This window comes from Zophobas morio, unplaced genomic scaffold (assembly GCF_036711695.1).
Source record: "Zophobas morio isolate AGI-343-1 ecotype UQ-CSIRO unplaced genomic scaffold, CSIRO_AGI_Zmor_V1 ptg000020l, whole genome shotgun sequence".
In the NCBI taxonomy this organism is placed as follows: domain Eukaryota; kingdom Metazoa; phylum Arthropoda; class Insecta; order Coleoptera; family Tenebrionidae; genus Zophobas; species Zophobas morio.
In genome coordinates this window covers 1,728,044-1,747,321 of record NW_026972125.1, presented here as the reverse complement: position 1 = coordinate 1,747,321, position 19,278 = coordinate 1,728,044, and the positions used below count along the sequence as shown (strand labels likewise).

General features: G+C 31.1%; 1 protein-coding gene across 4 annotated transcripts in view; it reads left to right on the top strand.

Annotated features, from left to right (window-relative positions):
• Psq (pipsqueak) overlaps positions 1-19,278 on the top strand; it is a 79,094-nt gene that overhangs the window by 55,878 nt on the left and 3,938 nt on the right. For 2 of the 4 annotated variants that reach the window (XM_064059069.1, XM_064059066.1), the window contains 5 exons: positions 9,710-10,060; positions 10,144-10,510; positions 10,713-10,873; positions 16,364-16,541; positions 16,599-16,878. In XM_064059069.1, coding sequence (XP_063915139.1) covers positions 9,710-10,060; positions 10,144-10,510; positions 10,713-10,873; positions 16,364-16,541; positions 16,599-16,878 — 1,337 coding nt within the window. The remainder of the gene's footprint in view (positions 1-9,709; positions 10,061-10,143; positions 10,511-10,712; positions 10,874-16,363; positions 16,542-16,598; positions 16,879-19,278) is intronic. The other 2 variants (XM_064059067.1, XM_064059068.1) reach the window with 2 other exon arrangements.

Here is a 19,278-nt window from a genome sequence, read left to right as displayed (position 1 = left end):
GGGCTAATTTTTTTCTTTATTTTTATGAGATTCTACTATGATAGCTATTACTTCTTCTTTTTGAGGTAAAAAAATCACATTAATAATGAAGTTAGGCAAAAAAATACAACAAAAACCCCATTTAAAAAGATCAAAAAGTTACAAAGCAACGAAAAAACAATGGAAAAAAAGGCGACTAAAATAATATTATCCAACAAAATTTTAAGATGGCGTTATCAACTTTTTGGAGAAAACATTTTGATTAGCGATTTACCATGTTTACTATCACCTCAAAACGTCTGCAAAACTTAAATAAAAAAATAGTAAAATGCCTTACAATTACGATATTTCTTTTCAAAAATTTGTACGTCGAAGGTAAAACATCAAGATGGATTCATAAATCACAAGTGTAAGAGTATGTTATTTTATAAAATTTTAATAACATTTACTATGCAAAATTGTAAAGTGACGGCGGGAGTTGAACAGGCAAATTTTGATTCAACACAGACGGCAGACGATAGACGGACGGACAGACGAAAACGGGGACCTATTTTTTCATACTCTAGGGACATGAAAGTTCCAGAAAACATGAAAGTAGCCATTCGCGGCATGGACTCTGTTATAATACTTCCTCAAGTTTAAAGGTTGGGAAATACATCGCCAAAATGAGAACCGGGTGGGTGGGCGGGGCTAATTTTTATTTAATTTTATTTCATCTACTGTGATGGCTATGATAACTCACTTCTTATTTTTGAATTTTAAAAAATCATAGGAAAAAGTAGAGTGGGCGGGTGGGGTGGATTTTATTTAATTTTTTGTCTTAAATATCAATAAAACCACACAAACGGGCAACTAAAAAATACTATATAAAAACATCATTCAAAAAGATTGCAGAAAAGTTAAAACAAAATATCATAGAAAGGGGGGAAAACAAACAAAAAAAGATGGAAATAGGCGACTAAAATAATATTATTCAACAAAATTTTAGCATGGCGTTTTCAACTTTTTGGGGAAAACATTTTGATTAGCGATTTACGATACTCATGGTAACATTAAAACGTCTGCCAAACTTAAATAGTAAAATGTTATCTTAAAATTTCGATTTTTTTTTTCGAAAATCTGGATGTCGAAGATTAAAGATCAAGACAGATTCATAAATCACAAGTGTAAGTGTACGTTATTTTATAAAATTTTAATAACATTTACGATGTAAAATTGTGAAGTGACATCAGTACATGATTGCTGGGAATTAATCAGGCAAATTTTGATTGGACACAGACGGCAGACGATAGACAGACAGACAGACGGACGAAAATGGGCGACCTATTGTTTCATACTCTAGGGGTATGAAACTTCCAGAAAACATGAAAGTAACCATTTGTAGTTACTTCCCGTACTTCCTTAAGTAAAATACGGGAAGTAAAAATCGCCAGAAGAGAGGAGGGGTGGGTGGGCGGGGCTAATTTTTTCTTTAGTTTTTGGGATTGTACTATGATAGCTATTGATAATAATCCACTTCTTGCTTTTGAATTAAAAAATCACATTAAAAAGGAGGGTGAGCTTAAAAATACAACAAAAAAACCCATTTATAAAGATGACAAAAAGTTACAAAACAACGAAAAAAACGGACAAAAAACTTCCAGAAAACATGAAAGTAGCCATTCGCGGAAATACAAATCGCTATAACAGAGGAAGGGTGGGTGGGCGAGCCTAATTTTTTCATTGTTTTACTGGATTTACTATTATGGCCATTAATTACTCATTTCTTATTTTTGAACTAAAAAAATCATATTATAAAAAATGTGGAAGGGACAAGAATAGGCAACAAAAATACCACAGAAAAAACATCATTAAAAAAGATGACAAAGTTAGAAATAGAACGATTAAAGGAAAGGGGAAAAACGGACAAAAACTGGAAAAAAGCCGACTAAAATAATATTATATAACAAAATTTTAGCATGGGGTTATCAACTTTTTGGAGAAAACATTTTGATTGGCGATTTACTATGCTTATGATAGATAACCTTAAAACGTCTGCAAATCTTAAGTGGTAAAATGTCACACAATTTTTTTTTCCAAAAAATCTGGATGTCGAAGGTAAAAAATCAAGGCGGATTCATAAACCACAAGTGTAAGAGTATGTTATTTTATAAAATTTTAATAACATTTACTATGCAAAATTGTTAAGTGACGGCGGGAGTTGATCAGGCAAATTTTGGTTCAAGACAGACGGCAGACGATAGACGGACGGACAGACGAAAACGGGAGAGCTATTTTTTATACTCTAGGGACATGAAACTTCCAGAAAACATAAAAGTAGCCATTCGGGCAATTAAAAAATACTATAGAAAAACATCATTAAAAAAGATGGCAGAAAAGTTAAAACAAAATATCAAAGAATGGGTGGAAAACAAACAAAAAAAGATAATAACCTTAAAACGTCTGCAAAACTTAAATAAGTAAAATGTCGTCGTACAATTTGGCTCTTTTTTAAAATCTAGATGTCGAAGGTAAAAAACCAGACGGATTCATAAATCACAAGTGTAAGAGTATGATATTTTAAAAAATTTTAGTAACATTTAGACAGACAGAAGGACGGAAACGGGAGACCTACTGTTTCATACTCCAGGGGCATAAAACGTCCAGAAAACATGAAAATAGCCATTTACGAAATGGACCCTATTACAGTACTTCCTGAAGTAAAGTAGGGGAAGTAAAAATTGCCCCAAGAGAGGATGGGTGGGTGGGCGGGGCTACTTTTTCTTTATTTTGATGAGATTCTACTAGGATAGCTATTAATAATCCACTTGATATTTTTAAACTAAAAAAATCAAATTAAATAGGAGCGTGGGCTAAAAAATACACAAAAAAAACAGATTTAAAAAACTGGAAAAAATGCGAGTAAAATAATTTTATACAACAAAATTTTAACATAGCGTTATCAACTTTTTGGAGAAAACATTTTGATTAGCGATTTACCATGTTTATGATAACTTTAAAACGTTAGCGAAACTGAAATAGTAAAATGTCATACAATTTTTATTTTTTATTTTTTTTTAAATGTGGATGCCGAAGATAAAAAATCAAGGCGGATTCATCAATCACAAGTGTAAAAGTGTATTATTTTATAAAACTAATACCATTTACTACGTAAATTGCGAAGTGACGTCATTACATTGTTGGTGGGAGTTGATCGAGCAAATTTTGGTTCGACACAGACGGCAAACAATAGTCAGACAGACAGACCAACGAAAACGGGAGAACTATTGTTTCATACTCTAGAGGCATGAAACTTCCAGAAAACATGAAAGTAGCCATCTGCGGAATGGACCCTATTACAGTACTTCCTCAGGTCAAGTAAGAGAAGTAAAAATCGCCACAAGAGAGGAGGGGTGGGTGGGCGGGGCGAATTTTTTCGTTATGCTAGTCATACAGCTTTAATTTATTTTTTCAAAGAATCTGGATGTCGAAGGTAAAAAATCAAGACGAACTAATCAATCACAAGTGTAAGGGTATGTTATTTTATAAAACTTTAATAACATTTATTATGTAGCAATTTGCGGAATCGACCCTATAAAGTACTTCCGTAAATAAAGTAGGGAAAGTAAAAATCGCCAGAAGAGAGCAGGGGTGGGTGGCGGGGTTAATTTTTTCTTTATTTTTTGAAGTTCTACTATGAAAGCTATTGATAACCCATGTATTGCCTTTGAATTAAAAAAATCACGTTGAAAAGGACGGTGGGCTTAAAAATAGAACAAAAAAAACCCATTTCTAAAAATAACAAAAAGTTACAAAACGAAAAAAACATAAAGTAGCCACTTGCGGACCCTATTATAATACTTCCTCAAGTTAAAAGCTTGGAAAATACAAAACGCCACAAGAGAGGAGGGGGTGGGTGGGCGGGGCTAATACTTATTTTATTTTATTGGATCTACTATGATGGCCATTAGTAACCCACTTATTATTTTTGAGCTAAAAAAATCATACCAAAAAGGAGGGAGTTAAATTCGAATAAAGCGACAAAAACGGGCAACTAAAAAATACCTCAGAGAAATATCATTAAAAAAGATGGCAGAAAAGTTATAAATAGAACGATTAAAAAAAGGGAGAAAAACGGACAAAAACTGGAAAAAAGCCAACCAAAATAATATTATAAAACGTCTAAAAATCTTAAGTAGTAAAATGTCTTACAATTTCATTTTTTTTCCTAAAAATTTGAATGTCGAGGTAAAAAATCAAGACGGTTGCATAAATCACAAGTGTAAAAGTATGTTATTTTATACAATTTTAATAACATTTACTGTGTAAAATTGTGAAGTGACGTCATTACATTATTGTTGATAGTTGATCAGGTAAATTTTGATTAGACACAGACGGCAGACGATAAACAGACAGACGGACGGAGGAACGAAAACGGGAGACCTATTTTTTCATACTCTAGGGACATGAAACTTCCAGAAAACATGAAAGTAGCCTTTCGTGGTATAAACTCTATTATAATACTTCCTCAAGTTTAACGCTTGGGAATACAAATCGCCAGAAGAAAGGACGGGGTGGGTGGGCGGGGCTAATTTTTATTTAATTTTGATGGATCTACTATGATGCCCATTAACAAGCCACTTCGTATTTTTGAACCAAAAAAGTCGTATTAAAAAGTAAGGTAGGCGTGTGGGATGAATGTTATTTAATTTTTTTGTCTTAAATGCCAATAAAGCGACAAAAATATGCAACTAAAAAATATTACGGAAAAACATGGAAAAAGATGGCAGAAAAGTTAAAACACAATAACAAAGAAAACAAAAAACAAACAAAAAAAGATGGAAAAAGACGATGAAAATAATATTATCCAACAAAATTTTAACATGGCGTTATCTACTTTTTGGAGAAAACATTTTGATTAGCGATTTACCATGCTTGTGATAACCTTAAAACGTTTGCAAAACTGAAATATTAAAAAATTGTCAAATTCGATTTTTTTTTTTTTCAAAAAAATCTGGATGTCGAATATAAAAGATCAAGACGGATTCATAAATCACAAGTGTAAGAGTATGTTATTTTATAAAATTTTAATAACATATTTCTGTGCTATGGTGTGTAGGTGGCTATACTTATTTTTTACCTTAGGTATCTAGATTTTTGGAAAATAAACCAAAATTCTTGTACAGGAACATTTTACAATTTAAATTAGAAACTATGAAATTAGCTTTCGAATCTTGCAAAAGTTTTAAGAGTGTAATCACAATCAGCATAGTAAATCAGTATCACAATGTATTTTATTCTCTACAAAAATGTTTAGTCGCCTTTTTTAGTCGGTTTTTTTGTTTTCGTTGTTTTGTAACTTTTTGTGATTTTTTAAGTGGGGTTTTTTGTTGTATTTTTGAGCCCCCCTTCCTTTTTAATATGTTTTTTAGTTCAAAAGTAAGAAGTGGATTATCAATACGTAGAATCTCAAAAAAAAGAAAAAATTAGCCCCGCCTTACTTCCCTTACTTTACTTAAGGAAGTACTGTAATAGGATCCATTCCAGAAATGGCTACTTACATATTTTCTGGAAGTTTGATGCCCCTAGAGTATAAAACAATAGGCCTTTAAGAATCTAGAAAGTCCAAGAAACTTAAAACGTCAAGAAATCCAATAATTGCAAAAATCAAAAATATCCAAAAAAATCTGAAACATCCAAAAAATCCAAGAAATGCTAGAAATCCAAAAAACTCAGGAAAAGTAATAATCCAAAAAACGAAAATTTTCAAAAAATTAAAAAAAATTGTAAATCAAAGAATTTGAGAAATCAAATTACAAAAAAATCCAAGGAACCCGAGAAAGTAAAAAAACTCAAGAAATCTAATTCAAGAAAATCCAGAAATCCAAAAAAAATCCGAGGAATCCAAAAATCCAAAAATGAAAAATATCCCAAAAATCCAAGAAACCCTAGAAATTCTAAAAAAACTAAAAATGCAAGAAACCCGGCAAACTCAAAAACCTCAAGAGATCCAAAAATTCCAAAAATCAAAAATATCCAAAAAAATACACAAAAGCCAAAATGGAAAAAAATCGAGGAATTCGATATACATATCCAAGAAATGCAAGAATTTCTGGAAACCTATTAATCATAACTCAAACCTCAAAAAATGCAATAATTCCAAAAATCTAAAATATCCAAACAACTCAAAAAATCCAGAAAATCCAAAACATCCAAAAAATCCAAGAAATGCTAGAAATCCAAAAAACTCAGGAAAAGTGATAATCCAAAAAACGAAAATTTTCAAAAAATTAGAAAAAAATGTAAATCAAAAAATTTGAGAAATCCAACAAATAACAAAAATCCAAGAAACCCGAGAAAGTCAAAAAACTCAAGAAATCTAATAATTCCAGAAAATCCTTTAATTCAAAAAATGGCCGACATCAAAAAATTTTAAAAACTTAAAAAATCAAAGAATTTAAAAATTCTAAAAAATCCAAGACACTCAAAAAACCGAAAAATCCTAGAAAAAGAAAAAATTTGAAACATCCAAGAAATGCTAGAAGCCCAAGAAACGCAGGAAATCCGAAATTTTCAGAAAACGAAAAACAAATAAATTCGGAGAATTTGAGAAATCCAAAAAACTAAAAATGCAAGAAACCCGGCAACCTCAAAAATCTCAAGAGATCAACAATTACAAAAATCAAAAATATCAAAAAAAAATACAAAAAAGCCAAAATGAAAAAAAAATCGAGGAATTAGATATATCCAAGAAGTGCAAGAAATTCTGGAAACCTATTAATCATAACTCAAACCTCAAAAAATACAATAATTCCAAAAATATAAAATATCCAAAGAACTCAAAAAATCCAGAAAATCCAAAACATCCAAAAAATCCAAGAAATGCTAGAAAGTCAAAAAACTCAAGAAATCTAATAATTCCAGAAAATCCAAAAATGAAAAATATCCCAAAAATCCAAGAAACGCAAGAAACCCTAGAAATTGTGGAAATGCTTTAATCCAAAAAATGGCCACCATCAAAAAATTTTAAAAACTTAAAAAATCAAAGAATTTAAAAATTCTAAAAAATCCAAGACACTCAAAAAAACAGAGAAATCCGAAAATTCCAAAAAATCTGAAACATCCAAGAAATGCTAGAAGCCCAAGAAACTCAGGAAATCCATAATTTTCAAAAAATGAAAAACAAATTAAATTCGGAAAATTTAAGAAATCCAAAAAAACTAAAAATGCAAGAAACCCGGCAACCTCAAAAACCTCAAGAGATCAACAATTACAAAAATCAAAAATATCAAAAAAAAATTACAAAAAAGCCAAAATGAAAAAAAAATCGAGGAATTCGATATATCCAGGAAGTGCAAGAAATTCTGGAAACCTATTAATCATAACTCAAACCTCAAAAAATACAATAATTCCAGAAAATCCAAAAATGAAAAATATCCCAAAAATCCAAGAAACGCAAGAAACCCTAGAAATTGTGGAAATGCTTTAATCCAAAAAATGGCCACCATCAAAAAATTTTAAAAACTTAAAAAATCAAAGAATTTAAAAATTCTAAAAAATCCAAGACACTCAAAAAAACAGAGAAATCCGAAAATTCCAAAAAATCTTAAACATCCAAGAAATGCTAGAAGCCCAAGAAACTCAGGAAATCCATAATTTTCAAAAAATGAAAAACAAATTAAATTCGGAGAATTTAAGAAATCCAAAAAAACTAAAAATGCAAGAATCCCGGCAAACTCAAAAACCTCAAGAGATCCAAAAATTCCAAAAATCAAAAATATCCAAAAAATACACAAAAGCCAAAATGAAAAAAAAATCGAGTAATTCGATATATCCAAGAAGTGCAAGAAATTCTGGAAACCTATTAATTAGAGATGTACCGACTGTAGGTCTGGCCGACTAACCGACTAGCCGATTGTTCGGCCAGTAAAAACCGACTAGTCGGCCGACTGTTCGGCTTTGCTAAAACCGGGTTATAAATGCGACAAACAGTGTGTTTTTTTTTCTATTTCTTTGACTACCTTAAAGATTTGTTCTATTTTAATAAAAGGAATAACTAAAGTTACTTTGTTTTCCAAAAAATGTGTTAAATTTGTTTGGATAATTTTAACATTTAATTTTTTTTAGTAACTCAGTACAAAAATAAAGAATAACACAATTTAGGGCCAGTTTATACAATATTTAAACTGAGATTAAGTTGATCGCGCATTTAACAAGGCCATTAGCGACTTCTGATTGGCGTAGATTCGGTCACATGGTACTTTAACGCAGGGTTAAAAATTAAATCGCAATTAAATATTTAATTGAGGTTCTGTAAACCGGGTTTAATTGTTTTATATACTATTTTAATTTTAATAAAAAAAAGCCGACCGATCGGTTGTTTAGCCGACTAGTCGCCGACTGCAGCCGACGATGAAAAACGGCCGAATAGTCGGCTTATCCGACTGGTCGGCCACTAGTCGGTACATCCCTACTATTAATCATAACTCAAACCTCAAAAAATCCAGAAAATCCAAAACATCCAAAAAATCCAAGAAATGCTAGAAATCCAAAAAACTCAGGAAAAGTGATAATCCAAAAAACGAAAATTTTCAAAAAATTAGAAAAAAAATGTAAATCAAAGAATTTGAGAAATCCAACAAATAACAAAAAATTCAAGAAACCCGAGAAAGTCAAAAAACTCAAGAAATCTAATAATTCCAGAAAATCCAAAAATCCAAAAATGAAAAATATTCTAAAAATCCAAGAAACGCAAGAAACTCTAGAAATTCTGGAAATGCTTTAATCCAAAAAATGGCCAACATCAAAAAATTTTAAAAACTTAAAAAATCAAAGAATTTAAAAATTCTAAAAAAATTCAAGACACTCAAAAAAAACGAAAAATCCTAGAAAAAGAAAAAATCTGAAACATCCAAGAAATGCTAGAAGCCCAAGAAACTCAGGAAATCCATAATTTTCAAAAAATGAAAAACAAATTAAATTCGGAGAATTTAAGAAATCCAAAAAAACAAAAAATGCAAGAAACTCGGCAAACTCAAAAACCTCAAGAGATCCAAAAATTCCAAAAATCAAAAATATCCAAAAAAATACACAAAAGTCAAAATCAAAACAAAAATCGAGGAATCCGATATATCCCAAAAATCCAAGAAATGCAAGAAATTCTGGAAACCTATTAATCCAAAAAAATGAAGTAAAAATTTCTTTATTTTTGAAGCATGTGTATACGGTAAAAGAATGGTTTTAAATCTCGTTACATCACTCTTTTTTTTATGAAAATAGAAACTAATTAAATATCACAGTATTCCTCGAACCTGTTTAATTTTGCAAGTAAAACTACCAAATCGATTACTTTGAATTTTTGCGTGTATTTTAAGACTATCATGATAACACTGACCAAACTGTGTCTGACAAGACACCAACATAAAATATCGGTTTATTAAAAAAAATCTTCGTTTTCATGTCGGCTCGTCTATCGATTCGCTCGTTACAGTTTCATGTTTACGACTCAGGTTTGTGTCCCATGCATTATTCAAAAAACCACACAATAGAAACAAACTTTCATAAAAAATTCATCTTCGACTCGAACTATTTTCTTCCTTACGCGCTTCACCACTGTACCGCAGCCGCCCAAACTTTCCACCAACATCAACAACGCAACAGCTGATTCTTTTATTCATTGTTCGTTCTACAAACTTAGCTTAACACCGCGGTGTATTTGGCAATTTTCTCTAATAGCACTGTCCCCTTTCAGTCACTCCTCCGCACGGCCGACCAACTGAAGATCAAAGGCCTCTGTGAACCGCCCGACGAAAAGGAAAACTCGCCCAACGACCCGCAGTACATCGCCAAAGCCTACTCCAAAGTCAGAAAACCGTCGTCACCTAAGCACTTCAAAACACAAGACAATAACAAAAGACAGAGGAGAAAGGTGCACTTGGACAATACTTCAGATAACGACGATAATGAGAGCTTGAACGGGAACTCTTCGGAGGAGGAAAATGATATGCCAGTGGGTTTAAATGAGCCTAAAAGAAAGAGGGCCGAGCCTGCGGAACAAATAAAACCACTCAACATGAGCAGTCATGGGATTATGACCGGGCAGGTAAACTTTGTTCTTTCCCTCCGATTTCCAGCTAACGGTGGCTCCGGTACTAACCACTAACCCTTTGAATTCCGCTATCACAGCAGACGATCTTCTCTCAGTTCGGAGTAGACACAGATGACTTCCCCCCGGAGCCTCCAGCGCCTTCCGCGATTCCGGTGGGGCACGTGGAGATGCAGGACCACTCGCCGACGCGGACGCTCCTCACCAACACGATCCACCGGACGGACCTGTCAGACTCCAACGTCAAGTTCATCGATATCAAAAAGGAGGCCGACATCAAGTTCGAGACGTTGCGCTCGTACGACCAGGACTCGCTGCTGGAGATGGAGTCGCACATGTCGGGGCCGGACCACTCCATGGACAGCCACGAGGACGACCAGAGCATGCACCAGATGATGGTCACGCCGGAACTGATGAGCATGATGCCGAGCGTTTCAAATAGATTAGGTGTGTAGTAGTTAGTAAGTCGGTGGTAAAAGTGGCCAAAGATGCGGGACCTAAGACGACGCCTGGTGTGTGTGCTTTGTTTAATAAAATTTTGTCCAACGATTCATGTTCATAACCTGAAATAGTTTCAGTACTTTTTCGTTGTTGACGATTTTTTTGTTTTTTTTTTTTTGATGAAGTTAAGGTTACTTATTTTTTTCAGATGTAAGTAGCAACGAAGTACCTGCACTAAAAAACAACGGGCATTCGGAGAGCATACACCACCCGACGCGTTCACACGGGGGTGGTCCGAAAACCTGGACTCAGGAAGACATGGATATGGCCTTAGATGCTTTAAGAAATCATAATATGAGCCTAACAAAAGTAAGTTGGACTTGTTAAGTTTTTTGTCTTCGTGCTCCAGGCCATTGTTAAAAAGTGACATAGTCCTAAACTTGTGGTTTATGAATCCGACATAGAGATTTTTGGAAAAAAATCAAAATCATATATCCAGTTTTCGAATTTTCGATTTTTGGCTTTTCGATTTCTCAATATAAATTATAAACTGAAACAAATTTTCTTGGACATTTATTTAGAAAAACACGAGGAAAAACCCGAACAGATGTTCTTAGACTTTCACTTAACGGAAATCCTAAGTACATTTTAAGTCTTACTGGTTTATTATTGATTTATAATGGCGTAAATTTGAGGTGCATTATTGACCAAATAATATCCTAGGCTCTAGGGCATTAAGAGTAATTACCATAGTAACGTCGTCAGAAAACGCAATTGGCTGAAAAGCAACTTTTGTTTAGTGTATTGCTGGTTGTATAGATATTCCAAGAAATTCAAGAAATCCCAAAATTCCAAGGAATCCAAGAAATCCAATAATTCCAAAAATCTAAAAAATCGAAAATCCAAAAAATCGAAAAAAACAAAATCTCAGGTAACCTAAGAAACATAAATCCTATTTTTTATGGTTAATTCACTGTTTAAATCCGAGGAAATGAGTGCATCATTTACTCCTGAAGGCGAAAGTTTAAAAAAATCCAATAATTGAAAAAACAAAAAACGAAAATTGTCCCCAAAAAAGAACGTAAAAATTGAATAAATGCAAGAAACCCGAAATTCTGGAAATCCATTAATCCAAAAAATCAAAGTATGAATTTTTTTTATAAAAACCATAGAAAATAAGATCTCTAAAATATCCAAGAAACTCAAAAAACTTAAGAACCCCCAAAAAACAAGAAATGGAAAAAACTCCAGGAATACGAAAAATCCAAGAAATGCTACAAACCCAAGAAATTCAAGAAATATTATAATGCAAAAATCGAAAATATCCAAGAAACAATCATCCAAAAAATCCAAAATATCCGAAGCATTAAAAAAATCCAAAAATATATCCCAAAAATCCAAGAAATCCCAAAAAACTCAAGAAATTTCGGATATCCAAACATTTTAGTCAATCCAAAAAACCGAAAGTATCAAAAAATTAAAAATAAAAAGAATTTAAGACACTCAAAAAAATCGATGAATCTGAAAATTCCAAAAAATCCCAAACACTAAAAAAATTAAAATCATTTTGATATATCAAAAAAAAAAACAAAAATCCAAGAAACCCGAGAAATTCAAAAAACTCAACCTACTTAATAATAATTCCAAAAATCGAAAATATCCAGAAAATCCAAGAAATGCAAAAAACCTAATAAATTCTGCAAATTCATTCATCCAAAAATTCGAAATTGTCAAAAATTAAAAAAAAAAACAAAGAATTTAAGAATTCCAAAAATTCCAGTAATTCCAAAAATCGAAAATATCCAAAACATGAAAAAATCCAAGAAATACTATGAACTCAAGAAACCAGGAAATCCAAAAATCGAAAATATTAATTTAAAACAATGAACATGAAAAAATTTAAGAAATCTCCAAAAAATTGAAAAAAATGAAACCCGAGAAACTCAAGAAAAACAATATTTGGAAAAATTGAAAATATCCAAAAAAATCCAAGAAACGTAGAAATTTTAGAAATCCATTAATCCAAAAAAAAAGAAAGCATCAAAAAAATTTTTAAAAATAAAAAAAATTCAAAGGATTTAAAAATTCCAGAAAGTCCAAGAAACTCAAAAAATTTAATAAATTTAAAAACAGAAAATCCGAAACATGCAAAAAATCCAAGAAATTCTGGAGACCCAAGAAACTCAGGAAATCAAAAAATCGAAAATTTTCAAAAAACTTGAAAAAATGTAAATCAAAGAATTTGAAAAATCCAAAATAACTAAAAAATCCAAGAAACCCGAGCAAGTCAAAAAACTCAAAAAATCTAATTTCGGAAAATGCAAGAAACGCAAGAAACCCTAGAAATTCTGGAAATCTGTTAATCCCAAAAATTTTAAAAAACCTAAAAAATCAAAGAATTTAGGAATTCTAAAAACTCCGAGACACTCAAAAAAATCCAAGGAATCCGAAAATTCCAAAAAATCTGAAACATCCAAGAATTGTTAGAAACCCAAGAAACTTAGGAAATCCAATAATCCAAAAATTAAAATTTTCAAAAAATAAAAATCGAAGAATTTGAGAATTTCGTCAAACTCAAAAAATCCAGAAGAGCCAAAAATCTAAGAAATTCTGGATATCCATTAATCCAAAAAATGGAAACCATAAAAAAATTTTAAAAAATGAAAAGGAACTTAAGAATTCTAGAATCCAAGTAACTCAAATTACTATAGAAATTCAATAATCCCAAAAATCAGAGATATCTAAAAAACTAAAATACTCAAAAAAAGACAAAAAAAAATTTTAAATCGATTAATCCAAAAATCGAAAATATTCAAAAAATTTAAAATGAAAATCAAAGAAATTAAGAAATCCCCAAAAATTGAAAAAAAAGAAATCCGAGAAACTCTAAAAACTCAAGAAATCCACTATTTTGAAAAATTTTAAATATCCAAAAACCCCAGAAAATCTGAAAGATCCAAAAAAAAATCCAAAAATGGAAAATATCCCAAAAATCCACGAAAAGCAAGAAACCCAAGAAATTTTAGAAATCCATTAATCCAAAAAAAAAAGAAATCAAAAAAATTTTAAAAACTAAATATGTATATCAAAGGATTTAAGAATTCTAAGAAGTCCAAGAAACTCAAAAACCCAAGAAATACAATAATTACAAACATCAAAAATTTCCAAAAAACCAAAAAAAAATTCAAGAAAACAGAAAAATCCAAAAAAATTCGCAACTTGTAAAAAATCCAAGAAACGCTAGAAATTCAAGGAACTCAGGAAATCCAATAATCCAAAAATCGAAAATTTTCAAAAAATTTGAAAAAAATGTAAATCAAAAAATTTGAGAAATCCAAAATAACAACAAATGCAAGAAACGCAAGCCCTAGGAATTCTGGAAATTCATTAATCCAAAAAATCGAAAATATCAAAAATTTTAAAAAACCCAAAATGATCAAAGAATTTAAGAAATCCCCAAAAATTGAAAAAAAGAAATCCGAGAAACTCAGAAAACTCAAGAAATTCAATATTTCGAAAAATTTTAAATATCCAAAAACCCCAGAAAATCTGAAAGATCCAAAAAAGATCCAAAAATGGAAAATATCCCAAAAATCCACGAAACGCAAGAAACCCAAGAAATTTTAAAAATCCATTAATCAAAAAAAAAAAAAAGAAATCAAAAAAGTTTTAAAAACCAAATATATCAGAGGATTTAAGAATTCTAAAAAGTCCAAGAAACTCAAAAACCCAAGAAATACAATAATTGCAAAAATTAAAAATTTCCAAAAAACCAAAAAAGTATTTGAAAAAACAGAAAATTTTCAAAAAATTTGAAGAAATGTAAATCAAAGAATTTGAGAAATCCAAAATAACAACAAATGCAAGAAACGCAAGGAGCCCTAGAAATTCTGGAAATCCATTAATCCAAAAAATCGAAAATATCAAAAATTTTAAAAATGCTAAAAAAATCAAAGAATTTAGGAATTCTAAAAACTTCAAGACACTCAAAATATCCCAGGAATCCGAAAATTCCAAAAAATCTGAAACATTCAAGAAATGCTAGAAAGTCAGGAAATCCAATAATCCAAAAATCGAAAATTTCCAAAAAACAAAAAATCCAGGAGAGCCAAAAGTCCCAAAAAATTCGGGAAATCCAATATATCCCAAAAATACAAGAAACCCAAGAAATTCTGGATATTCATTAATCCAAAAAATGGAAATTATCAAACAAAAACAAAAATTCAAAGAATTTAAGAATTCTAAGATGTCCAAGAAACAAAAAACTCAAGAAATCCAATAATTCCACAAATTGAAAATATCCAAAAAACCCAAAGGATTTCAAAAAATCCAAAACATCCAACAAATCCAAGAAATGCTAGAAACCCAAGAAACTCGGGAATCCAGTAATCCAGAAATCGAAAATATTCAAAAAATTAAAGAAAAATAGAAATCAAGGAATTTAAGAAATCCAAAAAAACTAAAGAATACAAGAAACCCGAGAAAGAAAAAAAAACTAAAGAAATCTGATTCCAGAAAATCCAAAAATCCAACAAAATCCAAGGAATCCAAAAATCCAAAAATGAAGAATATCCCAAAAATGAATCGCAGAACCCTAGAAATTCTTGAAATGCAAAAAATCGGAAAATTTAAAAAAAACTAAAAAAAATCCAAGAATTTAAGAATTCTAAAAAGTCCAAGATACTCAAAAAAATTCTAGGAATCCGAAAATTCCAAAAAAAAAACTAAAAATCCAAGAAACCCGGCAAACAAAAAAGACTCCAGAGATTAGTAATTCCAAAAAACAAAAAATTCAGAAAAATTCGGTGAATCCAAGAAACTCAAAATACTCAAGAAATTAAATAATTCCCAAAAAAAAAGATTTGAAATCTATTAATCGAATCGAATTAAATTCGAAATTATCAAAAAATTAAAAAAAAAATCAAAGAACTTAAGAATTCTAAAAAAGTCCAAGAAATCCAATAATTCCAAAATTCGAAAATATCCAAAAAACCCAAAAGAACTCAAAGGAATCCAAAAAATGCTAGAAACGCAAGAAACTGGGGAAATCCAATAATTCAGAAATCGAAAATGTTCAAAAAAATTAAAAAAAAATTAAGAAATCCGAAAAAGCTAAAAAATCCAATAAACCTGAGAAACTCAAAAATCTCGAGAAATCCAATAATTCCAAATATCCAAAAAATCGAATATGTTCCTAGGAACTAGAAAATTAAGAACAAAAAAAAAATAAAAATCGAAAAAATTAATAAATAAAGAACCATCTAAAAACCCCAAAAAATCCAAATATGTAAATCTAAAAACATCCAGAAAATCTACAAAATCCAGTAATCTAAAAGTAGAAAATATTCTAAAAATTAAAAAATAAACGAAAAATCGAAGAAATTAAGAAATTCCATAATTCCAGAAATCTAACAATCAGAAAATAACAAAAAACTTAAAATCATCAAAAAAAAATAAAAATTTTAAAAATCATAACAAGTCTAAGAAACCCAAGAAACATGAATCCTATTTAAAGTTTATAAAATACTGTGGATCCAATTTATGGCTTATCAATACATTGATTTCATAAATTCCTTCATAATACCCTCGATACGTTAATAACTATTATTGCCCCCTAATAAACCATTTACGGTGACCTGTAAGAAGCGCTTACTACGACAATAACAGACCTAACTTTAGATTTTACGAGTATTTTAGGAAAACAGGTAGTTTAGAATAATTCAGATACATAAGTGCTAAAGCATTTATTTGCCATATCAAAAACACATGATAGTCAAATTGCACATAACGCACACTTTAGTTACAATTAAAAAAGAAAACAAACTGTGGTACAAAATATCACCAAACCTCTCTTTCCAGGCTTCAGCAACTTACGGTATTCCCTCCACCACGCTGTGGCAGCGTGCGCATAGACTAGGTATAGACACTCCAAAGAAAGAAGGCCCTACGAAGTCCTGGACCGAAGAGAACCTCAACAGTGCCCTCGAGGCCCTGCGAACCGGGACAATATCGGCGAACAAAGCCAGCAAAGCGTACGGTACGATTAACCCACCCACCCGTCACAAACGCAAGCCCAACCGACCCTTTTTCACAGGTATCCCCAGCAGCACCTTGTACAAAATAGCCCGACGCGAAGGCATCCGGCTGGCGGCGCCCTTCAACGCCGCCCCCACGACGTGGACGCCCGAGGACCTCGAGAAGGCGCTGGAGTCCATCCGCTCGGGGCAGACGTCCGTGCAGAAGGCCTCCACCGAGTTCGGCATCCCCACGGGGACGCTGTACGGCAGGTGCAAGCGGGAGGGCATCGAGCTGTCGAGGTCCAACCCGACGCCGTGGTCGGAGGACGCGATGGGGGAGGCGCTGGAGGCCGTGAGGTGAGTCAGAGGAGACCGGGCATGGACTACCCCCATAACAGCAACAAAACTGTTCTTAAATCTACCACACGGTAAAGGGCGACGGAAAAAATTGTTAGAATCTCATAGTAGGCATTAAGATAATTTAAACTTAAAAGTATGTTTTTAATTGCCTCTTACTCGGCGTTGTGATTGCCATGTTTACCGTAACTTTAAAACATGTGAAAATTTTGTTTCTAATTTTCAATTTTTGGATTTTTCGATTTTTCAAAATTTCGGTTCGAGTAAATTTGTTCTTTTATAAAAAATCGAAAGTGACAATCGTGAAAACGAAAAATTTTAACCTGAGAACTTGAAAAATTAAGAATAAAAAAATTCCAAAATCGTGAAGTTAAAACTTGAAAAATCAAAACATTGAAATTAAAAACTACAAAATTGTCAAAAAAATTATCAAATGAAATATTCAAAAGTTGACAGGAATTTTCGAATTCGATTTTATAAGATTTGTTTCTTTTTCAATTTTACGATATTTTAGTTTCTGATTTTCCGATTATACAGTTGTACAATTTTCCGATTTTTCATTTATCTGATTTTTCAATTTTATTTTCTTAGAAGAATAAGTCATCTGCCAAAATCAGTCTAATCTTGACAAGTCCGAGCCCCGCCCACCCACCCATTATTTCCTTAGAAGAGTGGGTTATCTGCCAAAATCAGTCTTAACTCGGCAAGTACTAGCCCCCCGCCCACCCACCCTTATTTTCTTAGAGAATCTTGCAAAAATCGAAAATATCCAAAAAGCCCAAAAGAATTAAAAAAAGTCAAAAAATCCTAAACATCCAAAAAAATCCAAGGAATCCGAAAATTCCAAAATATCCGAAATATCCAAAAAAAAAACAAGAAACTTAGGAAATCCAAAATTCTAAAATTTGTAGAAAACTTAAAACCATGATAATCCAAAAAAAAACTAAAAAATTGAAGAAATCTGAGACTCAAAAATACTCATGAGATCCAATAATTCCAAAAATCGAAAATATCCAAAAAAAAATCTAAACATTTTAAAAATCCAAAAAATTTAAGAAATCCAAGAAATTCGTGAAATCCAAAAATGGAAAGTTTTCAAATTTTGAAAATTCCAAGAAACCCGCGAAAGTCAAAAACACTCGAGAAATCCAATAATTCCAAAAATTGAAAAAACAAGAAATTCTGGAAATCGATTAATCCAAAACTTCGAAAGTATCCAAAAAACCCGAAAAAATCCAAAAATAAAAAAAAATCCGGGGAATCCAAAAAAAACAAAAATGGAAAATATCCCAAAAATTAAAGAATCGCTAGACACCCAAGAAATTCTGGAAATCGATTAACACAGAAAAATCGAAATTATCAAAAAAAAAAAAAAATAAAAAATCAAAGAATTTAAGAAATCCAAGAAATTCTTTAGATCCAAAAATCGAAAGTTTTCAAATTTTTAAAATTCCAAGAAACCCGCGAAAATCAAAAACACTCACGAAACCCAATAATTCCAAAAATTGAAAATATCCCAAAAATTAAAGAAACGCGAAACACCCAAGAAATTCTGGAAATCTATTAACACAGAAAAATCGAAATTATCAAAAAAAATTAAAAAATCAAAGAATTTAAGAATTCTAAAAAGTCCAAGAAACTCAAAAACACTCAAGAGATCCAATAATTCCAAAAATCGAAAATATCTAAAAAAAATCCAAACATTTTAAAAACCCAAAAAATTTAAGAAATCCAAGAAATTCTTTAAATCCAAAAATCGAAAGTTTTCAAATTTTTAAAAATTCAAGAAACCCGCGAAAATCAAAAACACTCAATAAATCCAATAATTCCAAAAATTGAAAATAACCAAAAAACAAAAAAATCCAACAAATTGAGAAAACAAGAAACTCTGGAAATCCATTAATCCAAAACTTCGAAAGTATCCAAAAAACCCGAAAAAATCCAAAAATTAAAGAAACGCGAGACACCCAAGAAATTCTGGAAAACTATTAACACAGAAAAATCGAAATTATCAAAAAAAATCAAAGAATTTAAGAATTCTAAAAAATCCAAGAAACCCAAAAAACTCAAGGAATCCGATAATTGCAAAAATCGAAAATATATATGAATTTTTTCACGATTTTTAATTTTTCGACTCAAAATTGAAAAATCGGAAATTGCAAAATCAAAAAGTTACAAATCGAAAACTTGCAGAAGAACAAATGTTAATTCGAAAATTTGTATATAAAATCAAACTATTGAAAAACCGTATAACTGAAAAACAATTGAAAACTCGAGAAATTGGAAAATCGGATAATTAAAAATAGAGAAACTGGAAAAACGAAAGATTGTACAACCGAAATCTTCACAAATCGAAAACTAAAGAATTAAAAAATTGAAAATCAATTAAAAATCGAAAAC